General features: G+C 32.1%; 1 protein-coding gene and 1 non-coding gene across 5 annotated transcripts; one reads left to right on the top strand and one right to left on the bottom strand.

The window, feature by feature from the left end:
• The first annotated feature begins 711 nt into the window (after positions 1-711).
• LOC105337132 (uncharacterized) lies at positions 712-11,627 on the top strand. 3 transcript variants are annotated; one of them, XM_034467412.2, is made up of 16 exons: positions 712-792; positions 3,222-3,285; positions 4,820-4,942; positions 5,034-5,147; positions 5,489-5,566; positions 5,709-5,836; positions 7,239-7,325; positions 7,544-7,636; positions 7,725-7,838; positions 8,270-8,474; positions 8,568-8,711; positions 8,839-8,924; positions 9,608-9,678; positions 9,770-9,867; positions 10,058-10,769; positions 10,896-11,627. In XM_034467412.2, the coding sequence occupies exons 1-16, from the start codon at positions 787-789 to the stop codon at positions 10,978-10,980; spliced, it is 2,208 nt and encodes a 735-aa protein (XP_034323303.2). In that variant the 5' UTR covers positions 712-786; the 3' UTR covers positions 10,981-11,627. The 3 variants fall into 3 exon arrangements, with proteins under 3 accessions (XP_034323303.2, XP_065943627.1, XP_034323304.2); XM_066087555.1 differs by lacking the exon at positions 5,489-5,566; XM_034467413.2 differs by lacking the exons at positions 9,770-9,867; positions 10,896-11,627 and having other exon boundaries at positions 10,058-10,316.
• A 3,312-nt stretch (positions 11,628-14,939) lies between these two features.
• On the bottom strand, positions 14,940-18,207 carry LOC105327813 (uncharacterized). Of its 2 annotated transcripts, none has more exons than XR_010715148.1 (4): positions 18,121-18,207; positions 17,002-17,211; positions 16,178-16,318; positions 14,940-15,539 (listed from the first exon to the last, which is right to left on the bottom strand). It is a non-coding gene; the product is annotated as an uncharacterized protein (transcript). The 2 variants fall into 2 exon arrangements; XR_010715147.1 differs by having other exon boundaries at positions 17,825-18,192.
• Between the last annotated feature and the right edge of the window lie 7,078 nt (positions 18,208-25,285).

Genomic DNA, 25,285 nt, shown 5'->3' with positions numbered 1-25,285 from the left:
TTTAAAATTACAAGCAATAGTCATTCAAGACATTCAATTACACCTTGAATTTCTATCAGTATCCTTTATTAAATATACATATTTTTGTGTTGTGTTGTTAAGTAAACTGTTTGAGTTTTAATTCTGGCAACAATAAAATAAATTGCAATATGAATGAAAAATCAAACAAACAAACAAACAAGACCAAGCGCAAAAATGCCTAAGAATGTTTAGTGACTCAAATAAATGAGAATGAATTTTAAAAGGATTTTTAAATTTTTAATTTTATTGAACTGATGTACGTTGATTTGCAAGAAAAGTGGCATTTGAAATTGCTAAAATTTAACATCTGTTTTTGGATGGTTTCTCTTTCTTAGATTCTAAGATTTGTGTCGTCCCATACGTCCAGTTATATCCTATATCGTTTAAATAAAACTACAACAAAAAATTTTCGAGCATATTTCAAACATTTAAATTCCTTACAATTCTCAATTTAAGACATTTTAGATATGCAAAAGATTTAATAACTAACCAGTCAGCTGACACTAACACCAACATCATCATTTTCTAATATAATCACACTTCAATTGTTACCAGACACACCAGAAAATATTTGAGATTTATGTTATAACCTGGAAATCTAATTAATGAATCAAATCGTATTACACATTTTCAGTATTTTAATGTGTTGACGGAATAAACATGCGGCACAAGTTTCGTACTATTTTTTTTTATCAACTTCCTTAATGATACATAGCTCAGCCTGCATTTCCGTCCTTGTTTTGGATGATTAAATGAACAGACATCATGGAGGTATGTTGGTCCGTTAGATTGTGTAAACTTTTGACAATTACATAAATCCATTTTGTGAAATACAGATAGTTTTGGGTATATAACCCAGCGGTACATGGGTTGTATTGTCAATTCAGGAAATATACATGTACTCTGTAATTATTATTAACACTATTAAATTTTATTCCACACTAACAGAAAAATGCAGCTTTTATAGTTTAATTTCCAAATCTAAATATCTGCTGGCAAGGATTTTCCAAAGATGGATAGCCTTAACACCATCTTATCTCTGTCTTAATATGAATCATAAAATCAGCCACACAATAAAATGGTTTTAAAGAGTTCAACCACGTGTTACCTACATATGTATATGTTTACTTTATTTCACCCTCGGTACCTTTGTTAAAACTTATCATATTTCTTATTTAGATTGCCACTAACAAACACATAAAATCGTAAAAATAACCTCTTTTCAGAGATTTAATAATTGATTAAATGAGTCTGATCATTTAAAGATGAGGGTTTTGTTTGCAAAAGAGGAAACAATCGAATGAACGTTCATGCCGTACGTAACATGAATTCGCATGTGCCTATCCTTACTTCTCGTTGGTGTCCTTTGGATGAATGAACTCATTCGGTTTGTTGCGAAAGACGTCCATTGACGTTACAGTTTTAAAAAATCATTTCGAGCCAATATATTGTCCCTAGATTAAAAAGTTACCGAACATTGTAGAGAGATGAACAAGGCTTAGGTGCAATAAAGAACTTTGAAAAGTCAAACTGAATGAAGTCTTTGACTTACTTTGAGAAGGAACAATGCTCATTAATATGATTAGTGATTACCAATTATATGGGGCCACATTGAGGAGCCAGTTGTACAAAGAAAAACATTTTAATTATCCACAAGACCCGAAATTTTATCATATTTGTTTTTAACTATATGCAAGCTTTTTAACATCTTGCTGATTCTATAAAAAATTTTTAGACTTTGGCCCCTGGACGATTTTTGGGCCTTACAAGGGGTTCAGAGTTTGATGTAGGTTTATATCCCATTTATAAACAATTGTTTATTATCTTTTTGATCAACATTTGATATGACTATAACATCATTCTGTTAGAGAGGGACTGAATTATAAACATAAGGATATCATGGGGAAATGAGTTTTTATACAGGATCTACATGTTCTATACCACATTGTCCACATATTTTTACTATGACTCCATTAACCTGAATTTATCATGCCTATTGTTGCTGAGGTAAGCAATGTGGCCCATGGGTCTCCTTTTTTACTATTATGATATATTTTCCCGATTTTGACATTTACCTCGATCATGATGCATGCCCAATTGCTACAAGGAGCGAACGCCAGGTGCGACCAATAAACAGAGGATGCTTACTCCTCCTAGGCACCTGATCCCATATCCTATCTTTTTAGAAGTCCGTGTTGCTTTGCTTTGAATTTGCATTTTGGTGTATGAATTTTTGAGATGATTTGTGGGTTGTTATGTCATTTTTCATTAGAAAAAGTGAGTAATTATTAAAAAAAAATACAACAAAGAAACAAGTATATGTTCTACTTGCCATGCGAAATTTCATCTCGTTGATTCTAAAATAGATAATAATCAATAAAATCAACTTCCTTTAATTATTAAGGATTTTTATTACTTTCAAGTTTACCCATTACTAGTTAATATTCGCCGTGATATACGTTGCATATGTTTTGTTCTTATTTTTTTGATAAAAAAAATAAAACATTACTTTAATGATTACGTCTTCAATTATTCTGTCTGTCTATGCTACCTAAATACATTCCTTTATAGAGTTTACATAAGATGTTTGTTTCTTTTTTTATTCTCGTCTTATCAAATATGCGATATTGATTGGACAATCACCAATCTTTGCAATTATAACCCAAATTTTGAGGACACAATGACATGGCATTGACCCTGAAGCTTGAATGAACTTTATTGATTCATACTTTCTCTTTACATAACATATTTCATATGAATATAATTAAATGTGCAATCAGCATAATAAAGAAAAGTGAAAATCAACTAGAAAATTTGAACAGAATCAAACAAATGAATTTTAAGTCAGTACATACAACAGGTCATGACACGGAAGCATTTTATCGACCTTATCTGGTTAATCATCATGACGGATCATAAAGCTACAATACTGAGCTGAAGCATGTTGTAAAAGTATTAATTCAAAGTTCCTAAAACAAAAACCTTAGTAGCATATGTGTCCTGGTCAGTGCTGGTTGCCAAACCAAGGGATGAAGAAAAGATTATCACCAGGAAGGAGGCATAGTTCCACAGACCTATCGATGATAATGTTCTCTGTAATATCAGTCCACCCTTTGTTGCATAGAAAATGTCTTAATGTACATACCGTTTGATATTTTTTTTTTCTTTTTTATTAAAAAGAGCATTTTGACTTATTCTAGAATATCTTGGAAAATGACTGCAGATCAAGGTGGTTATCTCAGGCTAAATTTGACGCCAGAAAACGTATGTTATACACAAAATATTTGTCTTTTTAATTTATAAGATATATCAAATAAATGTTTTCAATGGGGTTTTTTTTCATTTTAAATATTATGTATCATACGTATTAATCATTTTAAATGATTGATATTTTGATGGAATGAAAATATGTTTGCCTGAATTAACTTATGAGAGAGAGAGAGACGGACGGACGGACACAGACAGACAGACAGATAGACAGACAGAGCAGTTGTTAACAATTTAAAGCTGTTTGGTACGATTTTATATCAAATTTTGTGTACGATTTTGAACGATGGTTATGCTACATGTGATTAAGCATTTAATGCTTATTTTTGGATGTTGTCGGTCCTGTGACACACTGAGCGGTTAATACATATTGAATACCGCGCGTTAGCGCGGTATCATATTTTGCCTGCACCGCTTGGTGTGTCAAAGGTCCGACGACATCCAAAAATAAGCATTCAATGCTGATATTTAATCATATGTATTTTCATGTATGAAATATTGTGAATCGCCGCTCTAAAGCCATTATTTGTGCTCTTAGTTACGGAAATGAAACATACTTGGAACAACCATATTAACATGGTATTTAGTTAGCTTCCGCGACAAAAAATATAGTGCCAGAAACTTTGTAGAGAAAAATCTTTTTTTATTTAAGAGTAGATATATATAAATGATTGTTTTTTCAAAAGGACATATCAAATTGGTTATGTTAGATTGAAAGTTTTATCTAATCTTAAAAAATTAAATATATTCAAAACAGGTTTGAATATGTGCACGTATGTATCTAAGTGCTCATGGCGCATGAATTGGTAAAGTGTTCATAGAAAATTGAACGTCGCAGACATAAAGGGACATATACACTGAATATAAGTATAGAATAATAAACATTGCAGTATTTTCACGCTCAATAAATCATTTTTTTATATGGAAAATTGTTGTACCAAATGTATTACAAAACAAACGACATCAAAGGGTGAAGCGTTATTTCGCCTCATGTTAAAATTAGCCCAGGACGTCTAGACCGGTATTGCTGTAATACAACTTTGATATCGCTATAAATAATGGTCATTATGTTCAAGCAAATTGAAAATAAACCTCTGTACATCTTGTTCGCTAATATTTCTTAAAATTTGCTTTGTTTACAATCGATGCATAACATGTGGGTTGAATAAACCCAAACATTCGAATGACGAAACCAAACAGTTCCTTTTTCTAAATGTTCCCATGATTCAATTTGACCGTTTGACCAGAAAGAAACTATTATTTCTTTTACTATTTCTAACTTTAAAAGCAGACCGATTCTGCTGTTTGTAATGATGGAAAGTCAATAACTTTCTCAGATAATTGGTTTGTATGGAAAAATATTTGACACTGTAAAATACAAAGAAATCGGACCAAGCAGCTTTAACAAAGCCAATGAACAATTCAGTTCAGGACAAATACATATGTATCGTACCTTTCAAATATAAAATTGACGTAAAAATGATCATTCAATCTAAACAACTTATACGTTGAACTGAAATTCTCATTACAGACATATCTCTAAGATATCAGAAAGGAAGGGGAACATGTGTTCTGTTAATCCTAGACTTTTCTGAAAGTATGCGAGGAGAAGGCATTAGAAGTTTGAAAAGAGGAGTCTCGGATATTTTAAATGGTTTGTCACCTGTATATCTAAGTATTATAAGATTTTTTTTATTTTCTAATGTTACATTCACAACATTAAAATACAACGAATCAATTTTTAGAATGTTTAAACCATCCAGAGTTAGAAGAAAACGTAGCTGTCATTGTTTTTGGAGAAGAAACCAAATTTCTTCATTATTATTCCAACCAATACGCTGCAATAAAACAAAGTGTTGGTGTGTATAGCTTTGTTTCCTTGAATGGGACAATATTTGCAATTCTCATCTTATATACTGTAAACCAGTTTTTATTCGCGGCGACTCTATTTCGCGATTTACTAAAGATAAATTGGTTAGCGACAACTTATTATCGCGAGCAAATCTTATCAACATCCATTTTGTTTTAGCAACCATACGACAAAAACGGGTTTGCGGCGAAAAAATTTCCCTCGTCGAGGCTTTTGCGAACTTCGCACGTGAATAAAAGTTGATTAACTTTACAGTATTGTAAATGGAAAACATCAAATTTATTGTATAAAAATGATGAATGATTTAGCACACAGTAATTAATGCTTTAGAGGATCTTGAGCCCAGAGGACCCTCCCCACTTACTTCGGCCTTTTTACTTTCTCTTGGCGGCCTGTATGAAGGATCGGGTATTGTGCATTTACGAACTACTGTAGATTTACTTGCATTAAACATGTCAAACACTCGGGTAATGAATATTATATTTAAAATTGTGAATTTTATGGTTAGATTTTTTGGAGCATAGCGTAAAAATTTGAGGGTTTTTTTTAGCTCACACGCGGAAAATAGGAGAATATCTTGTACCGCCAAGGGTGGTCGTGTTTACAGACGGTAGATTCACAAACTTTGCTAAGGAAGGTGCCAGGGAAGACGAAGCAGAGCGACACCCTAGTGACTCAGTATGCAATAACACCATCTGACAATTAAACCTTTAAAGAATGTTAGCTTTATTTGTTTACTGAAAACAGATATTTACCTTTCACAGATTTGTTTCTGCCTGCTTTGTTTAAGGTATATCAGACATTTGATCTAAAAAAACAGCTGTTTATCTATGAATTTCACATATATCATAAAACTACATATAAGTCTGTTGCTACAAATGCAAAATATGTTTAGTTATTGGTAATGCATGATTTGGGCAAGATTTTAAGGTATCCCACTCCTCAATGTTCTTGTATCAAAAATTTCATGAGAAGTATATCATTGAAATCTGTAGAAAAAACTTACTTGAAAATTACAACATAATGGAAGGTCAGTGTTCATCCCTCTGAGTTATAGCCAATTTAATTTAATTTGACCTTTTTGCACCTAAAATGCGATTACAGTCTGATTAGAATTTGTTGTCAGTATTTTTGATTAAGCAAACTTTTTTCTTGAATCATTGCTTTAATTTTTGTACAATGGTCACACTGAATAGAGGGATTACGGGGAAAAAATTGTACGAAGCTGAATAATTTTGTGTGTGACCTTTTTGCACCTAAAATAGACAATTTCTATAATAGTTACTATTCAGTTTGAAATAAAAACATTTTGAATATCAAGAATTTTATAAAATAAATCCAGTTTGCCTAGGCATGTATTCTGAATCATTTTGACATAATAAAACATGTGGGTCAGTAATTTCAAATTTTAGATATATGGTTTCGAAGGTGAAATTCTTGCAAAATTTGACTTAAAAAATCAGACATTTCCTATATATTTGCATGATTTTATGCTAAAAGTCTATCATTGTCTCAAAATTTAGATTTGTCACACAGGACTATAGAACATGTGACAAACCTATCAAATGTTAAAAATGGAAATAATGAATAAAGAATTAAATAATAAAAAGAAAAGTATTTTGAAAATTCATAAGATTGCTTGCTTCTGTAATTTTCGTCTAAAAATAAAAATACCATCCGCACGAGAAAATAGTTCCCCCAAAAAATTCAAATGGATTTTCTTTATGAATGTTTTGTAATTATGAAATGATGATCTTGCTGTGAGGATTAGATTAATAAAATCATTTTTATTTATAATATAATAAACATCTGCGCAATAAAAATCAAAGCGTGGGGAGTGAGATACCTTAAGATTGGTTATCAGCTTTGTTCCTCAAACATTTGGAAAGAAAAATGAAGATGATGATCTTCATAGGAAACTGCAAACAGATTGTCAAATAATTTTAAATGAATTCTTTAAAAATAAATTTAGTTTTAATTGCATATGATTTGTCAAGAACGACGCAAAAAAAGATTTTTTTTTTCGGTAACCTTTCTTTTTATTATATATTTATAAGTGGAGAGTTTATTTTCCTCTCAGATGCTAGCACATTTGTTCGCTGCAGCACATCAGATTGGGAGAGGCCATCCAATATTTTGTTTTCCAGTCGGTGATAATCCTGATTACGTAAGTGATGTAGCTTTCTTTGCATACATAAATGGACAAATAAATTGCGATATGTTTTGTTTGTTCCCAAATTCGTTAATATTAAACATTACTCGTCTTCTGAATTTTGTAGTTTGTATGCAATATCGCCGTTTTATTAAAGAAAAAAGTTAAAGTAAAAAATAAAGCAAAAGATATGATATAATAGCTTCTTAAATTCGAGTACCTTTTTATTGTAGAGTTTGCTACACGCGATATCGATGAGATCGAAAGGTGGGAAAGTTTTGGAAATTCACAGAGCAAGATGGTTTGGAAAATATGCGCTGCATTATGTAATTTATAATTATAACTATTTTGTTGCTTCTTGTTAAACTTACAAAAATATGCTGTTTTATAATACCATGTAAATTTTTTATACAGATAGGAGCAGACATTGTTTACAAAATGACGAACAAAACGGAGGTGGATAGAGAAGTCTTACAAGTTGTAGTTGTTTCATCGATGTCATGGAGTTCGTGTGAAGAGGAGGATTTAGTAAGTGGTTTAAATATTTAATCAACCGAGAACATGTGGTTACTTAGTAGTACATGTGATAATGGTACTTGTCACTGCAGCATCATTCGTATTCCTAAAACGTTCAAACTGACTGGTTTTTCTACAATATTTCCAATCTACATGAACGTAGAAAAACAGTTTACCACAAGTTCCTCTCCAACTTTTTCTGAATATTAAAGCTTACAAATAGGAAATAGAATTTGTCCACTAATGCTCTTTCCTTAGATAGATACAGATAGGTAATTCATGTTATTTCATTTATAAATTAAAACATAGCTTTATAAAAATGTATCATCTCGACTTTATAAAGAATTCTAAATATGAAAGTTGTATCATTTGTTTGTGAGATAGGTTAAGTTTTAATAATCTCATAAAAGTTCATCAGTGTTACTGGGGGTATTTTATTCAAGGATACAATACGCCAGTTATTGAACAGCAGAGCCAAGATCATGGTGGATCAGGAGAAGGTAGACGAAGACCCAGAGGACGAGGTTTACAAAGAGAAATATGCAATAATACCTAAGCTTGGTACAAGGGTACGACGTGGTCCCCACTGGACGTTTGAGAACCAGGATAGCGAGGGTGTCGGGACAATTATAGGACACGGGGAGCCAGGTAGTTTTTAAGATAAATGAAGTTCACATTTTGAACTGAAAATCAGCGGATACATAAAATATATTAATGGTATACTGGTATTTAAATGAATAGCTGGAAAGGTTTTTGTGGAATGGGATACTGGAATTCGTTGTGAATATAATCATGGACAAGGTGGTATATACAATATCGTTGCTTGTGATGAACCGAGAATACCTGAAGATGGGTTTCCAACAGTTGGTTGTTATGTCAAGCGAGGTAAGTGTTCAAAATCATTCACTGCATGTGCAAACATTCTCATTTAATATATATTGAAAAAGGACTACTATTGTTCTAGACATACATAACGAAATGCAGGGTTTGTACTTTCGTGTCATTATTTAAGGTCCAGACTGGAAATGGGAAGATCAAGATGGCGGAATAGGATCAATTGGGTCTGTTTACAGAGTAAAGGATGATGCAACTGTTTACGTAAGATATGTCTGCAATAAAAATATTGTTTTTGTCATGTAAAGGAAATATCAGTTTTCCTGAACCGAAGTTTGGTATGTGCATTTCTGATCACATGTTGTCTATCACTTTTTTCTATCGACATTAACTGCAAAACCAAAGAATAAACCAAACTTCCATAAGAATAGCGTTTCCTCATAAATTAGTAGTATCAAACAAATGATTATAAGAGTGACTACACAAGAGTTTCTTTGTTAAAAAACCCGATCGATACAATATTAGAATTCAGAGTTTAAGTTCAGCGAATTGCACTGTTTTGCTATTATACACAAATGTGAATTATAGAGAATGTTCTTTAAATATCATACCTACTTTTATAGTTTTTGTCCTGTCAACAATAGGATTATAGTTCTAGCAGAGTAAAATACCATCAAATGCTTACTATTGACTGTCTTTCCAAAAAAACACATTAAATTTAACGAGTAAATCGTTCTTAATCATTATAATAGCTCTTCTCATCAATATTTTTGATAAAAATACTTACTATATAAATGCTAACAAAACGTCATTGATTAATCATTCAAAAAATTTACTAAAAATATGATACGATTAAAACTTAAACTATTTTTATGTAAATTGAAAACAAAGAGGAAGATAATCATAATAATCCCAAAAATTATTTTACATATTGATGCATTGCACAGGTGCGGTGGCCTTGTGGGAGGAGAAGCAATTATAGATTTGGATACGACGGAAAATTCGACATTGAAGTGTGGTCAGTTGCTACTCTTGATACCTTCTAGTAATACTCCAAGCTCCTTACAAACCTATTTAATTAAATGATAAATTGTTGGTCTCTTTTATAGTGATCCTTTTTCTGCTGAGGTTATAAAAGCTGTAAGAGAACAACAAAGAGGGGCGCAAAGTTCCAATTCTGACGAAAAGAGATGTAATGATTTAAAGGGTTGGTTTCTTTGGGTTTTAAATGATTGAGCGGGTTGAAATCCAACTTTTTTAAGTTTCAGTCAGAAGAACTTAGAACCTTTTTTCAAATTGCTTTTACGTACATGAAATTTTACTTGTAAGCATTGGAGATCAGGTTTTGGCACTGGTTATGTTCGTTTTGCTTATATATTAGATTTTTCCATTTATAGGGAAAAACAGCGTGAAAGAAACTGGAACAAAAGATTCGAAGTTAAGAGAATCAACTCAAGACTCAAAATTACCATCGGATTCCAGAAAATTGAAGGGAACTGTAGCCAATTCAACTTCATACGTGGATAAGTCAATTATACTTGAACAAAACTCGCGTGGTAAAAGAAAAAGCGTGTCAAATGTTAGAGCCGAGGACTATTTTACTGAAACTGATGATAATGACATTCAGACAGACTCTGTTTCTGAACACCCACGTGACTTCTCACTAAAAAGTATTTTCGTTAATGGGATGGATACCTCAAAGTCCGATCTTAAAGCTGCACCTGAGAATTCTGGGTTTTTTATGGATGTTGAGGAAGCTTTAGATAATCCAGACGAAATTCTTAATGTATTATCGCCGAAAGGAAAATGTCTTCCCTTGGAAAGAAAGTCCACAGTTTTTGACAACAATTTGACGTCTTTTCCTCAATATGACGCCGTGCACTTGTTACACGGTGATTTTCAAAAGACCGCAGAAGAAAGGTCGACAGATGATACAGTATCTCGTTCTGTACATTCACGACATTGTTCAGATGATCTTAATCACAGCTGGCAGTGGTTGGATGGCAATGGTACATGGATTGATTATCCAGAAAGCGTTAACAGCCAAATTAACCGGAGGCTTCTGCAACGCCCTACAGCTTCAGTTGTGGTTGAATACAACGAACAAATGTAAGAACCAATCTATTCGGTCAAATTGATCTGTCAAAGCTTTAATACGTTTCATGTGAACAAATTCCAATAATTTGATTTTGAAAATATATATAATAGTAAAATAACGGTTTATTGATTCATTAGTTTCAGGATAGTAGCATTAAAGATGATACAGATCAACACAGAATCCAAGGAGAGACACGAAATCAGAAGGAAAATTTTCAGATGATTTAAAGGGTGTTGAGAGAAGGACACAGGAGAGGTGGACATTATTCAAAGCCACGAAATATATAATGGAGTGTGAAGGGAAGCCATCGATCAATATCATTTTCATTTTATGAATTATGTTGATATGCTGAGAGAGAAAAAAGTATATACATACAACGAAATAAAACAATTGAACTGTTGTAAGTGAAATACAAAAGTTTGTGATATTGCGACTTTTATGAGAAGTAAAAACTACATTATGACATTTTACAAAGTGCCTGTTTCTGCAATTTTGAAGAAATTATTGAAAAATTACGTTTACTTCTGAAAATATTTTAGATATAATTTTTAACTTTTTTAATTTACAATATGTAAGTTTCTTATACATTTTCATGAAAAAAAAAGATTTCTGAAAACAAACAAGTTTTACCATGATGTGCTTGATATTCTGAAAAGAAAGTATGATCCAATAATCAAAATGAATTCCGAAATATTAATTATGTTACATTTTGGAAAAAAACAAGATGTAATTATAATCGGGGCGATTATAAAGTCTCCCAAACGAACAAGGCCATCATTGGGAATTGGGTCAAACTTTACAGACAAAAAGATTTAGAACTTGATGATTTTTATTTGTGAAGTTTCGTGATGTTCCCCAGGACCCAAGAAACAAGAATAGATATATATATATATATATATATATATATATATATATATATATATATATATATATATATATATATATATATATATATATATATATATATATATACTATTGTGTATTCTCGATCAATATTTTCATTGAATTTTAGTCCATGTATTTTATGATTTTTCCTTATTTGAATTGCTAGAATTTCCAATTCGAAAATAAACAACAAAGCAGACACAGGCCAACCCTGTCTTATTCCTCTTTTCATTTCACAAGATTTTGAAATCCATCCATTATTATATATTTTAAAGATAGATTTATTATATAGTAGTTTAATCATATCAATGAAATATCACCAAACTTGAATTTTTCTGATGTTCTAAAGAGTCAAACGCTTTCTCAAAATCAAGGAAGAGCAAAATACCATCTAAATTATTATCCATGTAATATTCAAATATGTCTATTATAAAGAGGGCATTTTCGCCAATATATCTTCCCTTTATATATGCACTTTGTTCACGGTTCACTTTTGTAAACGATTAGCCAGTACTTGTGTAAATATTTTGTAGTCAACATTTGTAAAACTTATAGGTCTATAATTTTTCAAACGATCTTTATCATCCTTTTTATGAATTAACGAGATAATAGCATTCCTATGTGAAAATGGCACTAAGCCTTTCTCAATACTTTTTATTAGAGAGGCATAGTATGTATGTTTTATTTATTCCCAAAAATATTTATAAAATTCTACTGGTAGACCATCTTGTCCAGGAGATTTATTTTCCTTCAGATTATTTAGAGCTTTTTGACATTCTTCCATAGACGGAGTTTTATCACAATTTTCCTGTTCTTCGGTTGTTAACGTTTGACATTGAAAATCGAACAGATAGGTATCAATATCATTATCAGGAATATGTTTACTAGCATATAACGAATAGTAAAAAGTATATAGGCATTTCATTATATTATCATTATATGTATGAACTGTTTTATTCTAATCATGAATCTGATTAATATTATTATTAGACTGATGCATCTTTTCTAGATTATAAAAGTACGGTGTGCTTTTTTCGCCTTTTTCTATCCATGTAGCCCTTGACCTAATATATGCCCCTTTACATTTTTCTGTATAGTACATATCAATTCCTCTCTCTAGAGGACGTTTATAATTCATATTTATTTCATTGGAAGGTTTTAACTCAATTAACTTAATCTGTGCTTCAATAAAATTTACACGTTTTTTCTAATCCTAGCAATCCATTTTGAAAGATTTAAAATGAAATTTTTTATCAACATTTTAAGATACCCCCATTTTGTAAATGGGTCATGCATATCATTCATATTTTGGAGTTCGTCTTTTATGTAAGACTTTAATAGTGTGCAAACATTATCATCGGTCAGTTAGGAAGTATTAATTTTCCAGTATCCACTTCCTCTACTATTTTCAATTGTATTTAGTTCACAGATAATTCCTAAATGATCACTTAAACGTATACTATCTAATTTGGGTGCCTCACGTAGAAAAATACTTTTTAGCTGATAACATCGATTATCTGCTGTAAAAACAAAGTCAATTCTAGTTTTTGGTATATTTTCTCTATTACACCAGGTTAGACCATCATTACTAGCTTTTCCACTTTTTAGCCATGTGTCATTCAAACAAAATGTTTCAAGAATATTCTTAAAAGAGTAACACTCTTATCATTACAATTTTTTACCTGACAGTTAAAGTCACCACATATTATTAATCCATCTGTATTCAAAGTATATTTATCAATCCAGGCTTGTAAGCGTTCAAAAAGTTCTATCCTTTCTTTTTTAGAATTAGGTGCATACACATTTACAAGACTAAACCTTTGTCGTTAATTTTAGCATTAATCAAAAGCTTTATAACATTTAAGGATTGATGATAGTTAATGATATCTACATTCAAATTCTTTCTAAATAAAATTGACACCTCTACTCAGAATCAGAGAGAGCGTGATATTTTTCACTGAACCACCGTGAATTATAAATATGTTCATTTTCCTTGACAAAGTGAGTTTTTTGTAAATATACAATGTGGAACTGTGCATCTTTTAACCAATCAAATAAGGTTATTCTCTTTTGATAAGTGTTTAAACCTCTAGCATTTAAAGAAAATAAAGTTAAAGGTTTAGTGTTCATTAGGGTCTATAATGGTTGTTGTTGATTGGATCACTTACTAAGCTATGTTTTAGCGCCTTTCTTGCCCGTATATTTCCTTGATTCTCTGATGAATTTATCCAGGTTAGTTTGGTTGTCTTCGTTTGGGTTTCCTTTCCTTGGCACTGACACACTCCGAAGCCTTCTACCACACTTAGCAGCCGCCGCCTTTTTCACAATGAGTCCTAGCTTGTTATCCCCAGGCCACTTTGACGGGTCGGTGCCTTTAGTGCCAGTAACATCTAGCCCCGTTCCTCTAACGGTGTCAAACGTTGCTTCCGCGAAACTAACTTGGGATTGGCTACCTCCAACTTCGCGCGAAAGTCTTTCAACTGGTCGGCTTTGTGCATATTTACCTCTTCCACGACAGTTTCTCTCTTCTCTTTTCACCCCACTGGATCCTTTACTGTGTGACTAATCCGCTTGGCCTCTAGAGCTGTGGAGGACTCTCTGATCTTTTGCACAGCAACCATATCTCCTGATCTTATCGCTTTTGTAAACTGATATGCGTGTTCAGCAGATTGTTGAACTTCGCCAAAGGCTTTGATTTCGCAAGGGTAAAAGTTAGATAAAGTATTGTCTTTCCCCTGGAAAGCAACGGCCATTTCTGATGGCTGTACAAAATACTTGCAATCAGGTGACCCTGGTTCGTGGCCTTCTCTCTGACAAACTTTACACGCTTTCGCTTTTTTGCAGCTGGTTTTTATATGACCCATTCCCCAACAGTTAAAGCACTGGACCTGGGATGAAGTGGTTTCCTGTCCATAAAGGTGTAGGCGGCACTTTAGACCGGCGCAATATACAATTCTCGGAGGCGAGTATTTATAAGAAGCGGTTGGACATATAAAAATCTGTTCCCGTTAAGGACGCTTGTCATACGATGGGTGACGAAGTGCCCTAATTTTCTCATATTTTATTTCACTTTTCAAAGAAACATTTTTTCCAAAGACTCAATGACAGCACTACCATCAACCGAAAGGGCTAGACCACAAATGGTAATCTTTAAGACGTCGTCATTCGGATCTTTAGCATCGGTGGAATACGGGTTCGAATTGTACACCTGGACTGAAATGTTCCGTTATTCGAATCCGTGCAAGAGAAGCTCCGAACGGCTCTCCATACTTTTGAGGTATACCCTCCATAGGGAAAAGAGTACCAATTCATTTCCCATAGGGCTCAATGTTAACCTAAACCCACCTGGCTAGTTTGCTATTATACTTACAGACATATCCTTGGTCACATTTGAAAGTTCATTCCAAGCACTAACACAAAATCAATAGAAATGCATAGGGTCCCATGGCGTTTATAGGTCAAAATTGAGCTTGTTTACAACTTACAGCGATCCGCAGCAAATAAATCCAAGTCCCAAAATTGACACCCACCCCCTATTTCAACCCCTCTTATTTCTTTACTTTTTGCAGTACTTCTTCAATCCATCATTTATTTTAAACAGTGATAAATTTACTTTGAAATAATCATTATTTCAGCAATTAATTCAGCCAATCACCTTAGCCATACCTTTTTCTGCGCGGCTCAATCTTGTATTAACACTTCTCTGATGTCAACATCCGGTGCATTGGTACTCTCATTCCTATACTCATAATTTTACTCACCTCAGAATTAGGCAAATTTGTGTTTTTTATGAACTTTATACATACCTCTAATTGTGTGTGAAACTTGAGTCCTGGATCTTGATTTATATTTATGCTGTGCTCATCTGAGTATCAGGCTCTCTCCCTCGGCAGATGCTGTAATGAGAGTGGGCTCACAGTGAGACTCAAGATGAATTGACTGCTTTTTAATGACTTTAACAAATAAAATACATGGAAAAACGGATTGAATGTGTTTGTTTAAATGTATTAAAGGGTATCATGAACAAATTTGATAATTTTTTTAAATAAGGGTGGATTCTACCCAGAATTTGAGAAAACCTGTTAAAATAGATGAAAACCTGGTGAATTATGCAAATTAAACAGGCTAAATATTGACTTATATGTAAAAAATATTCACATAATGAAAATTTAATCATTATTGACTCTGATTAGCCAAATAATCCTAATCTGGCCTTTCCTGTTGATTTAGCAGGTGCGAACAATATCACCACCCCCCAGTCTAATGCAGCTTAGAGAACTAGCAGGTGCCCCCTGTCATTTTGTATTACAGTAATTTTGAAAAAGGAGAGGTACATATTTTTGACATTATATTACAGCTCAGTCATTGTAGTAATAAACAGAACTGATAAATTGTAAAATTTTTGGAATTTACACCTAGAAAAAGAGAATTTTTTGACAATGTTAAAAAATCTAGAAGGGTAATTGTTCTGGTTTGATAACCACAAATATGCCTCACAGTAAAGAGACAGAGACAAGTATACTAATAATTTTACCTGCATCATGAAGAAAAATATCTGTCATGATGGATCAGATGGGTACGGACTCTCTGTCAGCGGTATAAAGGGACAAAATGACTCCGCCACCCTGGTGCCACCATCTCCGACGACCGAGGAGGCAAAAAAATGAAAATCCTCCTAAGTGCACGAATGAGAGAAAATCAGTGTTACAAGTTATTCATTGTACAAACCAATGTTTATACATCAATTTTTATCATACATGCCTTACAAATATACATATATATCATTATTACATACATAAATACAAAATTAAATGATTATTCAGGGGTGGGGTACATAAAAAGCACAATTACATGAAATTACATGTAATTACATGTATTACCACATGTGATTTATGCAGTCAGAATAACATTCAAGTAATAAATTTAAAAATAAGATGCAGCTAGTCTAAAAAAAAAGAAAGTGCATCATGTTGAAATTCTGCAGCACTGACCAGTAAGCCCAAGGGAAGTAACTCTTAAAACTGCTGTCTTGTTCTCTACACTGTTGACATTTTCAAGCATTTGAACCATTAAAACTTCACAAAAAGTCCCCACCAAACTCATAAAATATTATCATGCAAATAAAGTATATTCCAAATTCAGTTGACATGAGTCCCAGGTGTCACCCCAAGACTAGAAAGTGGTCCCCATTCTGTTTCATGTGTAATGATCATGTAAATTAAACATTCCCTTTCCCAAGCCTCTTGGGGGGGGGGGGGGAGGAGACATATTCCCAAACTCTAAACTGTATTCCTTCTAGCCCAAAAAACTCCAAATCATTGAACTGGGGATAAAAAAAAATGAAACATGGCAACCTACCAGATGCTGACACTGTTGACAGTGGATGTAGTCTCAGGGTGTATGACGCAAACCTTCTTTTACATCAACCTCAGTGCACGAGACCACTTCAGGCTTGAACGAAGACTGCGGAACTCCTCTGCAAGGATGGCTGAAAAGTATGGGAGGCAGTTTTTGATCCGAATCACTCTTTCGATCAAGCTGCGCAATCCATGTACAATAAATGGTCTGCTGAAAAATAACTCAGATGAACTAAATTGGCATTGGCTAGCATCATTTAATCTATTTAAAAAGACTATAGACACTTCTGAGAAGTCAATGGTAATATGGAGCGCACAAAAATAACAGAATATCAGAAAAAAGTCTGAGTTAAACCTAAGTTTGGTCCAGATTCTATATTGAACAGATGGTCAGTCAAGATTTATCTCAAAAATCTTGTACAATTAAAATAAATATACAAGCAAAGAACTGCAATAATGGAGTGCAACACAGGTGATTAACAATTATTTTATCCAATTTACCATAAAACCCCACATTTTTTTGCTTTTATTCTTGCCTGGTCACCCTTCCATTACCCTTTACACTCATTCAGTACCCCCCCCCCTTATTTTGAAAATGACAGCCACTCCCACCCTCAAATTTACATTTACAGTATTAATTTTACTTCTACTGTTTTCAAATGTTATATCTGCTCTTTTCAATATGAAATAATTAACCTTTTTCAATTTTTAAGCTACAAAACATTTAAAAAATAGGGTCTCTATAGGGAAAAGAGTACCAATTCATTTCCCATAGGGCTCAATGTTAACCTAAACCCACCTGGCTAGTTTGCTATTATACTTACAGACATATCCTTGGTCACATTTGAAAGTTCATTCCAAGCACTAACACAAAATCAATAGAAATGCATAGGGTCCCATGGCGTTTATAGGTCAAAATTGAGCTTGTTTACAACTTACAGCGATCCGCAGCAAATAAATCCAAGTCCCAAAATTGACACCCACCCCCTATTTCAACCCCTCTTATTTCTTTACTTTTTGCAGTACTTCTTCAATCCATCATTTATTTTAAACAGTGATAAATTTACTTTGAAATAATCATTATTTCAGCAATTAATTCAGCCAATCACCTTAGCCATACCTTTTTCTGCGCGGCTCAATCTTGTATTAACACTTCTCTGATGTCAACATCCGGTGCATTGGTACTCTCATTCCTCCACAAATGTTATCCCCTATTTTCCCTTTGATAACTTCATATAATTCAGAATCAGTAATTTTATTGTTAGAGTCGTTTTGTATTTCTTGGTTTTTAATATAAACCGGCTTATTCAGGGAAAATTCACCTTGGCCCTGCATTGTTTACATTCGAGTAATACTCACGATTCAGGTGTTTACAAATGTAAATTCAATGGATATTCGTCGATAAATCTAACGTATATACACAAAAATACATCTAACTATTCACACCGGCAATGTCTCGCCTTTTCACAATATATACAGAAAATTTCTTCAATGAAAATGATAAAACTCACCATTTTTAAAGTCAGATCCACGGAGCAGACAAAAAGCGCCCATTTACCTGTCCGTCACGTGACACTCTCCGAAATTTTCAGTTATTCATTTGTTCATGGATATGTAATGTTATAAACTTGGTATTTACATTCATCCTGTAAATTCAAAATTTTACAGCTATTTACATACAAGTTTTACTTGTCATTGTAATATCTAGTAATGATTGCATTTCAACTTTTTCTATTGTTTTAAATGTATTTTTACATGTATGAAATTTCTTGCATAAAAATCGTGATTTAATCAACTATGTGAAAGTAATGTAAGAGAAAACAACAACAATTGTTTGGTATGGTTTATAAAAATATTTAAAAAGAAGAATATCACTTATCACAAGTGGTTTCCATGTTGGGAAATCTGACGGAAATCAAAAGTTGGCAAATTTCTTATCCGGGAATCGAGACGGAAAAATCAATACACATGTTTCCCATGTTTCCCAAATTCAGGAAACCTAGGGAATCTGCTAGTAGACAATTCCCTTGCCTTGGAAACGATATGGAAACCTCAACCCAAGTTTCCAAACTTTCCTACATGTGGAAACCAGGGAAAATTATCAAGTTGATAGATTATGTGTGTGGAAACGACTGAGAAACCACTATAGTAGTTTCAAACATGGGAAACCACTCGGAAACCACTGATTCCCATATTTTAATAGGGTGTTTCCATTTTTTGGGAAACATGCAAGCATTTTTTAGATATTCCAATCACTTAGAATTATCTATATATTTTTAGATCTTTACAAAATATATTATTCACCAAGATTAATCAGATAAACTAATATTAATCAAGATTAACCAAGTTTAATTGTTCAAGTCGTCTCCGTATTTGAGATCTGGTGGAGTGTTTTTGTCTCTTGACAGGTAACGGACAAACGGAAATGCTCGGTGAAAATAAAAAGTTAGTATTTATTGAACATTAGACACTTGTACTTTATTGTTTCTTAATTTTACTAAAATTGTCAAAGTTGATATCTAAATTATGTTTTTGGTTCGCCCGAATGTGCATCCTGGATTCACGACTTATTTTTTACTCTTCTTTCTCTATCAACACAATGTTGGGGTGCAGTATTCTTTTCCACTTTTTTATATCATGGTGGAACAAATAAACAAACACCAAGAAAACCTCCTTAAAAGTTTAACAGTTAACTGTCAGGGCCTTGGTGATGGAAACAAGAGGAAAGACGTATTTCAAACCCTTAGAAACAAAAATTATCATATATACTTTTTACAGGATACCCATTTTACAGAAAAAGAAGAAAATATGATTAAATCACAATGGGGTTATAAAGCTTTTTTTAATTCTTTTAAGTCAAACTCCAGGGGTGTAGCTATTCTTTTTAACAACAATTGTGAATTAGATGTTCACGAGACATTTAAAGATGATAGTGGCAACTTTCTTATTCTTGATGTTTCTGTTGATGATTTACATGTTCTATTGGTAAACGTATATGGCCCAAATTTAGATACACCTACAATTTATACAAACTTATTACAGCATATTGAGAATCTTTTACGAACCAACATATTGTTCTTTGTGGTGGCTTTAATTTAATTTTTGATAAAGAGTTAGATTCAATGAATTACAAAAGCTTGAATAATCCTAAATCAAGACTTGAGTTACTAAGACTAATTGAAATTTCAAACCTTAAAGACTTTTTCTGTGAAAACAATCCAAACCTGAAAAAGTATACCTGGAGAAGGAAAACCCCAGTAAAACATGCCAGGTTCGATTTTTTTTCTAATTTCAGATACAAACAAAATATGTTATGTCTTCAATGATTAAAATAGAAAATAGCTATAGGTCAGACCATTTCCCAGTTGTTTTATGTATAAAAAAGGATAAATTCTTAAAAAGTAAAGGAATATGGAAATTTAATGACTCCCTATTAACTGACAAAGAATATATCAAAATAGCAAAACAAATAGTTATAAATATTAAAAAAACAATACTCCTGTTTTGTGTACGATAAAGACAATATGTCCTCTGACCGGATGATAATATACAGTTCACTATAAGCGACCAATTGTTTTTAGAAACCCTGCTCGTGGAAATAAGAGGAAAAACTATCTCGTACTGAACTTATATTTAAAAAAAAAACTCTTGAAAGAGAAGATATGCTTAAAAAGGAAATTTTAAATCTTGAACAGAATTTGACTCAGGATTCTAGTCAACAACTTGAGGAAAAACACAATGAATTGGATGAAATTAGGAATATTAGATTAAAAGGTCAATGTATACGATCAAAAGCAAATTGGATAGACCAGAGAGAAAAACCAACAAAATATTTTGCTAATTTAGAATCAAGAAACTATATTAATAAACAAATATTGGTTATTGAGAGGGAGGATGGATCAATAATAAGAAATCAACAAGAAATTCTAAGTGAAACAAAGAAATTCTATGAGAACCTTTATTCAAGAAAGGACATAATAGAAACAGAAAATATACATAAAAAACTGAAAGACTTTAATATACCTAAACTAAATCAAGAAGAATCAGAAAATATCGAAGGTCCTATTACAAACATAGAAGTTTTCAATTTTTAAAAAAATGATAAAAGTCCAGGACCTGACGGATACACTAGTGAATTTTTCAAATTTTTTTGGAACAATATTGGATCTTTTATTACGAGAGCAATTAATAACTCAAACAAATTACTGCATTTTACAGAACCAAATAAGTTAGGAATCATAACTTGTTTGCCGAAAGCTGGAAAACAAAAACAGTTCTTTAAAAAAAGGCTTCTAAATGTTGTTTACAAAATAGCATCAGGGTGCATTGCTAATAAAACTAAGTCACTATTAGACAAATTAATAAATAAAGACCAAACTGGTTTTGTCAAAGGAAGGTTTATTGTAGAAAATATAAGACTCATATATGATTTAATGAATTATACTGAACTACATAGAATACTAGGTTTATTAATGCTGTTTTTCTTAGTCTGGAAACAATAGAAAACTAAAATATAAAAACAATTTTTATTGAATATGCAAGCCCAAAGAGAGCAATATTTGAAAGATTAAATAAACACAATATCAATGAAATCAAATACGTCTGGCCCAAGTATACCCAGTCACATAAATATCTTTACCAATAAAAAAGGTTGCAAAGACATGTATAACAAACTTAATAAGGAGAAAAGAGAGCCATTTAAAACTACTAAAGAGTCAAAACTACAATGGCTACAATTTCAAATTTTACATAGAATAATACCAACAAATGATTTTCTTCACAAGATTAAGGTTAAAGAATCCCCAGTCTGCTCTTTTTGTAAAAGAGTTAATGAGACTATTGAACACTTATTTGTAGATTGCTATTGTGTAAAAAACTTTGGGAACTATGCGAGGAGTGGTTGTTAAGGAAATTTGAAATGCAAGTAACATTTGACAAAAACTCAATTTTATTTGGAAAATATAAAGAGAGAAATTTGTATAAAGTATATAATCTTTTAATTCTAATAATAAAACAATACATATTTGTAATTAGATATAAAGAAGTTCCAAAACTGAATTTTGGTGCACTCGAAAATATAATGAAAAACAGAATATCCGTGGAAAAATATATTTTGCTTAAAAACTGTAGATTCTCAGAGTTTGAAAGGCACTAGCAAAAAATATGTGACTTATTAATATTATATACTAGTTATATTTAGCAGATTCAATAGGTTATATAATGTACTACCCCCCCCCCCCCCCCAAACTTGCACACAAACACTTTTCTTTTATCTTATTCTCACTAAATTCCTTTTTCAAGTAGTATACAGGTACATTTGTAAACGAGTTATAGGCATAATATATAGGCCTACATTATATTCTTTTTCTTTAAGAGACAAGCTATTACATTTTGAGATGTGTGTACTTGTATCCTTTGTATCTTTTTCTGCTCTCTTTGTCAATAAATCTTGTAAAAAAAGATATAAAAAAATAATACATTTAATTTCTTTTCTCAAAGAAGAAAAAATGAAGGTACCACATTCCTTGAACATTTGAATTGTGTTTATTTGATCTTTGTACGATTTGGATTTCTTTCGCTGAAGAAAGAGTAACTTTTGTTTCTTGCACTCTAGTAACAAACCCTGCAGTTGTACATTGTATACCTTAAATAATGTGTTATCATATCTTATAAATGATTTGTAAACAAAAAAAAATTGTCAAAGAAAAACAGTTAAATTTTCAAACAGCTTGCTTTGTTTTAAGGTGGATCTCTACACCAAATAAGTGTAAGAGATTTTTGTTGCATGCATTTGTTACCAATACTAGGCACAGTATTCAACAATACCTCAAAATACAATACACTATTTTCTAGAGAATTTTTAAAATATCAGTCTGGTTCCAGATAACCCCTTATTCATCAAATTTTTAAACATTCCTGTTTTAAAATTCTTATGAAAGTGAAATGTTATTAAGTTTAGAAATGAAAAACAAAAAAATCATGAATGAAGTTTGTATGATTTTTATTGGAATCCACATAAATATGAAACTAAAATATAAAAATTTTTTTTAAGGCAAACTGCTGGACAAAATCCCACAAAAACCTGAAAATATAAACAATATTCGTTTGTGAATGGGATGAAGAAAAGAAATTGAATGAAATTGAAAAATTAAAGGAAATACTTAATTATTGCAAAAATCTTGGTATGAAAGATCCTGTTTAAGAGTTGTCTTTCTTTATTTTACATGGTCTCAAATATCTTGGGATCAATTTTTTAATAAATAAAAATCACGAAGAAAAATTAAAAAAGGAACAAGTTTATGCTAAATATGTAGATATAAGATAAGTAGTGCTTATGATAATGTTTGAAGCTGAAAAATCATATTATTGATGAATGCATTATATATATTTAACTCTTCAGAACAAAATATTAGTAGTTTATTATATTATAAATTGCCTTTTACTTTTTTATAATAATAGTTTAATTTACAATAATAAAAATAATAATAATTTACAATAGCAATTATAAACAACAACCATACGCATATTAATACATACGTTAGATGTCCATAGTGATACACATGCATGTGTGGAAATGAAAAACATGCTCCTTTTCAGAATTCTGTCTTTCCCTCATTTGGCTTGCAAATCCGGGCTTCCACTGCTATTGCTACCTAGTTGTATCTATTTTAATCAAGATACATTAGTTTAATGTCAAAGTCTCAGTGAAAGTCTTTTACTGCAAATGTTTTTTTTTTTAATTTGGGAAGTTAGGATCAATTCAAGAGATCGTACTACGGTACTTTCGTTTTATATTCATCATAAATATATAGTTTAAATGAAAATTTGACATCTGCTTACCTATATCGATAATCCGCCACATATGTATGATCGTCTGTTGCAGATGACATGACAAAAATGTGTTGCCAATAGCAGCAGAGCAGGGAAACGTATATTATTTAGATTCCACGTTTTCCGTAAAAACAGCTGATAATCAATGTTAGTTAAAAGCTTTAAACAGGAAGAAAATTGACATATTTTCTAAGCGTTTTGGTGATTTCATTCCTATCTCACCTCCTTAGTTAGAAGAGTTCAATTAAACGGTGTATAGCTATTTTGTACCACGACATAATGTTATCAATCCGGAACGGAAGTCAGACATGTTTTGACGATGTAGCCTTCCACCTTAACCCTTCTGGTGAGAACCGAAAGTGACGGTTGACAAAATGAAAGCGATTAAACGCATTTTCTATCTATTGCCTATTATCTATATAAGTTTCGTACATTAATCACTTGACTCTCTGAAATCTCGTGGGTAAAACATTTATTTAAAAACGCTTTTTGAGATATTTGACATATTTCACCGGAAGTAGAATTTTTTGATTTTATTTAACATCAGATAGATGACATATGTAAGGTTTATTACTTTAATTTCAATTCTATAAGAGACAAATTAAATGCAAAAAAAAAAATAATTTTTTAAAGTGCTTCCAATGACGACGGGAAGTTATGACAAACAAAACAAAATAGTTTAAAGACATCTACAACTATAGGTCTATAATCCTAAACAGTCTGAATGCTCAAGTCCTTATCATTTTTGAGATCTCAATGTCACAAGCTTTTTGTCGCGGGACAGAAAACGGACGACAGGAAACGAATTTAAAAAAAAGAAAACTTCGAGATATTATCATTTTATATAATTCCTGCAAATTTCAAGAAAATCTATCAAGCTATCTCTGAGAAATCTTGTAGACAAAAAAGTGAAATATTTTTTTAAATTCCTATCCAATTTTCGCACCCAGGCGAGCTCCAAGTAATGGCGCCACTGGCGTAAAACAACATAATAGTGCACAACTTCGAACTATAGTCTACCTATCCTGAAAATGTTGTATTCATATCTCTGACAGTCTCTGAGATCAGCGCTGCACAAAATAGGTCGTAAAAAATAGTAAATAGGCCGTAACTCGGTACTGAAAATTTCAAAAAACGTCTAGAATTATGACCTCTGGCAATCATCTGTGAAAAATTTGTAGAAATCGGCGGAATATGTTTTGAGAAATGGCGTGCACAAAATTTGTGGAGAAAAATAAGAGAAACAGTACGAAAACAATAACACGTTTCCAACGGAAGACCTTAATAAGAAACTGTACGAAAACTATAAGGTCTTCCGTTGGAAACGGAAGACCTTAAATATTTAACACGATTCATCAGAATGAAATACCCACTTCAATAAACCTATGATCCAAGAACTCCTCGCTAACCGCTACTCCTCGGAATTACATACTTGAATCCATTTATAAAACAAA

Source organism: Magallana gigas, chromosome 6 (assembly GCF_963853765.1).
Source record: "Magallana gigas chromosome 6, xbMagGiga1.1, whole genome shotgun sequence".
Taxonomy (NCBI): domain Eukaryota; kingdom Metazoa; phylum Mollusca; class Bivalvia; order Ostreida; family Ostreidae; genus Magallana; species Magallana gigas.
This window is presented reverse-complemented; position numbering and strand designations above follow the sequence as displayed.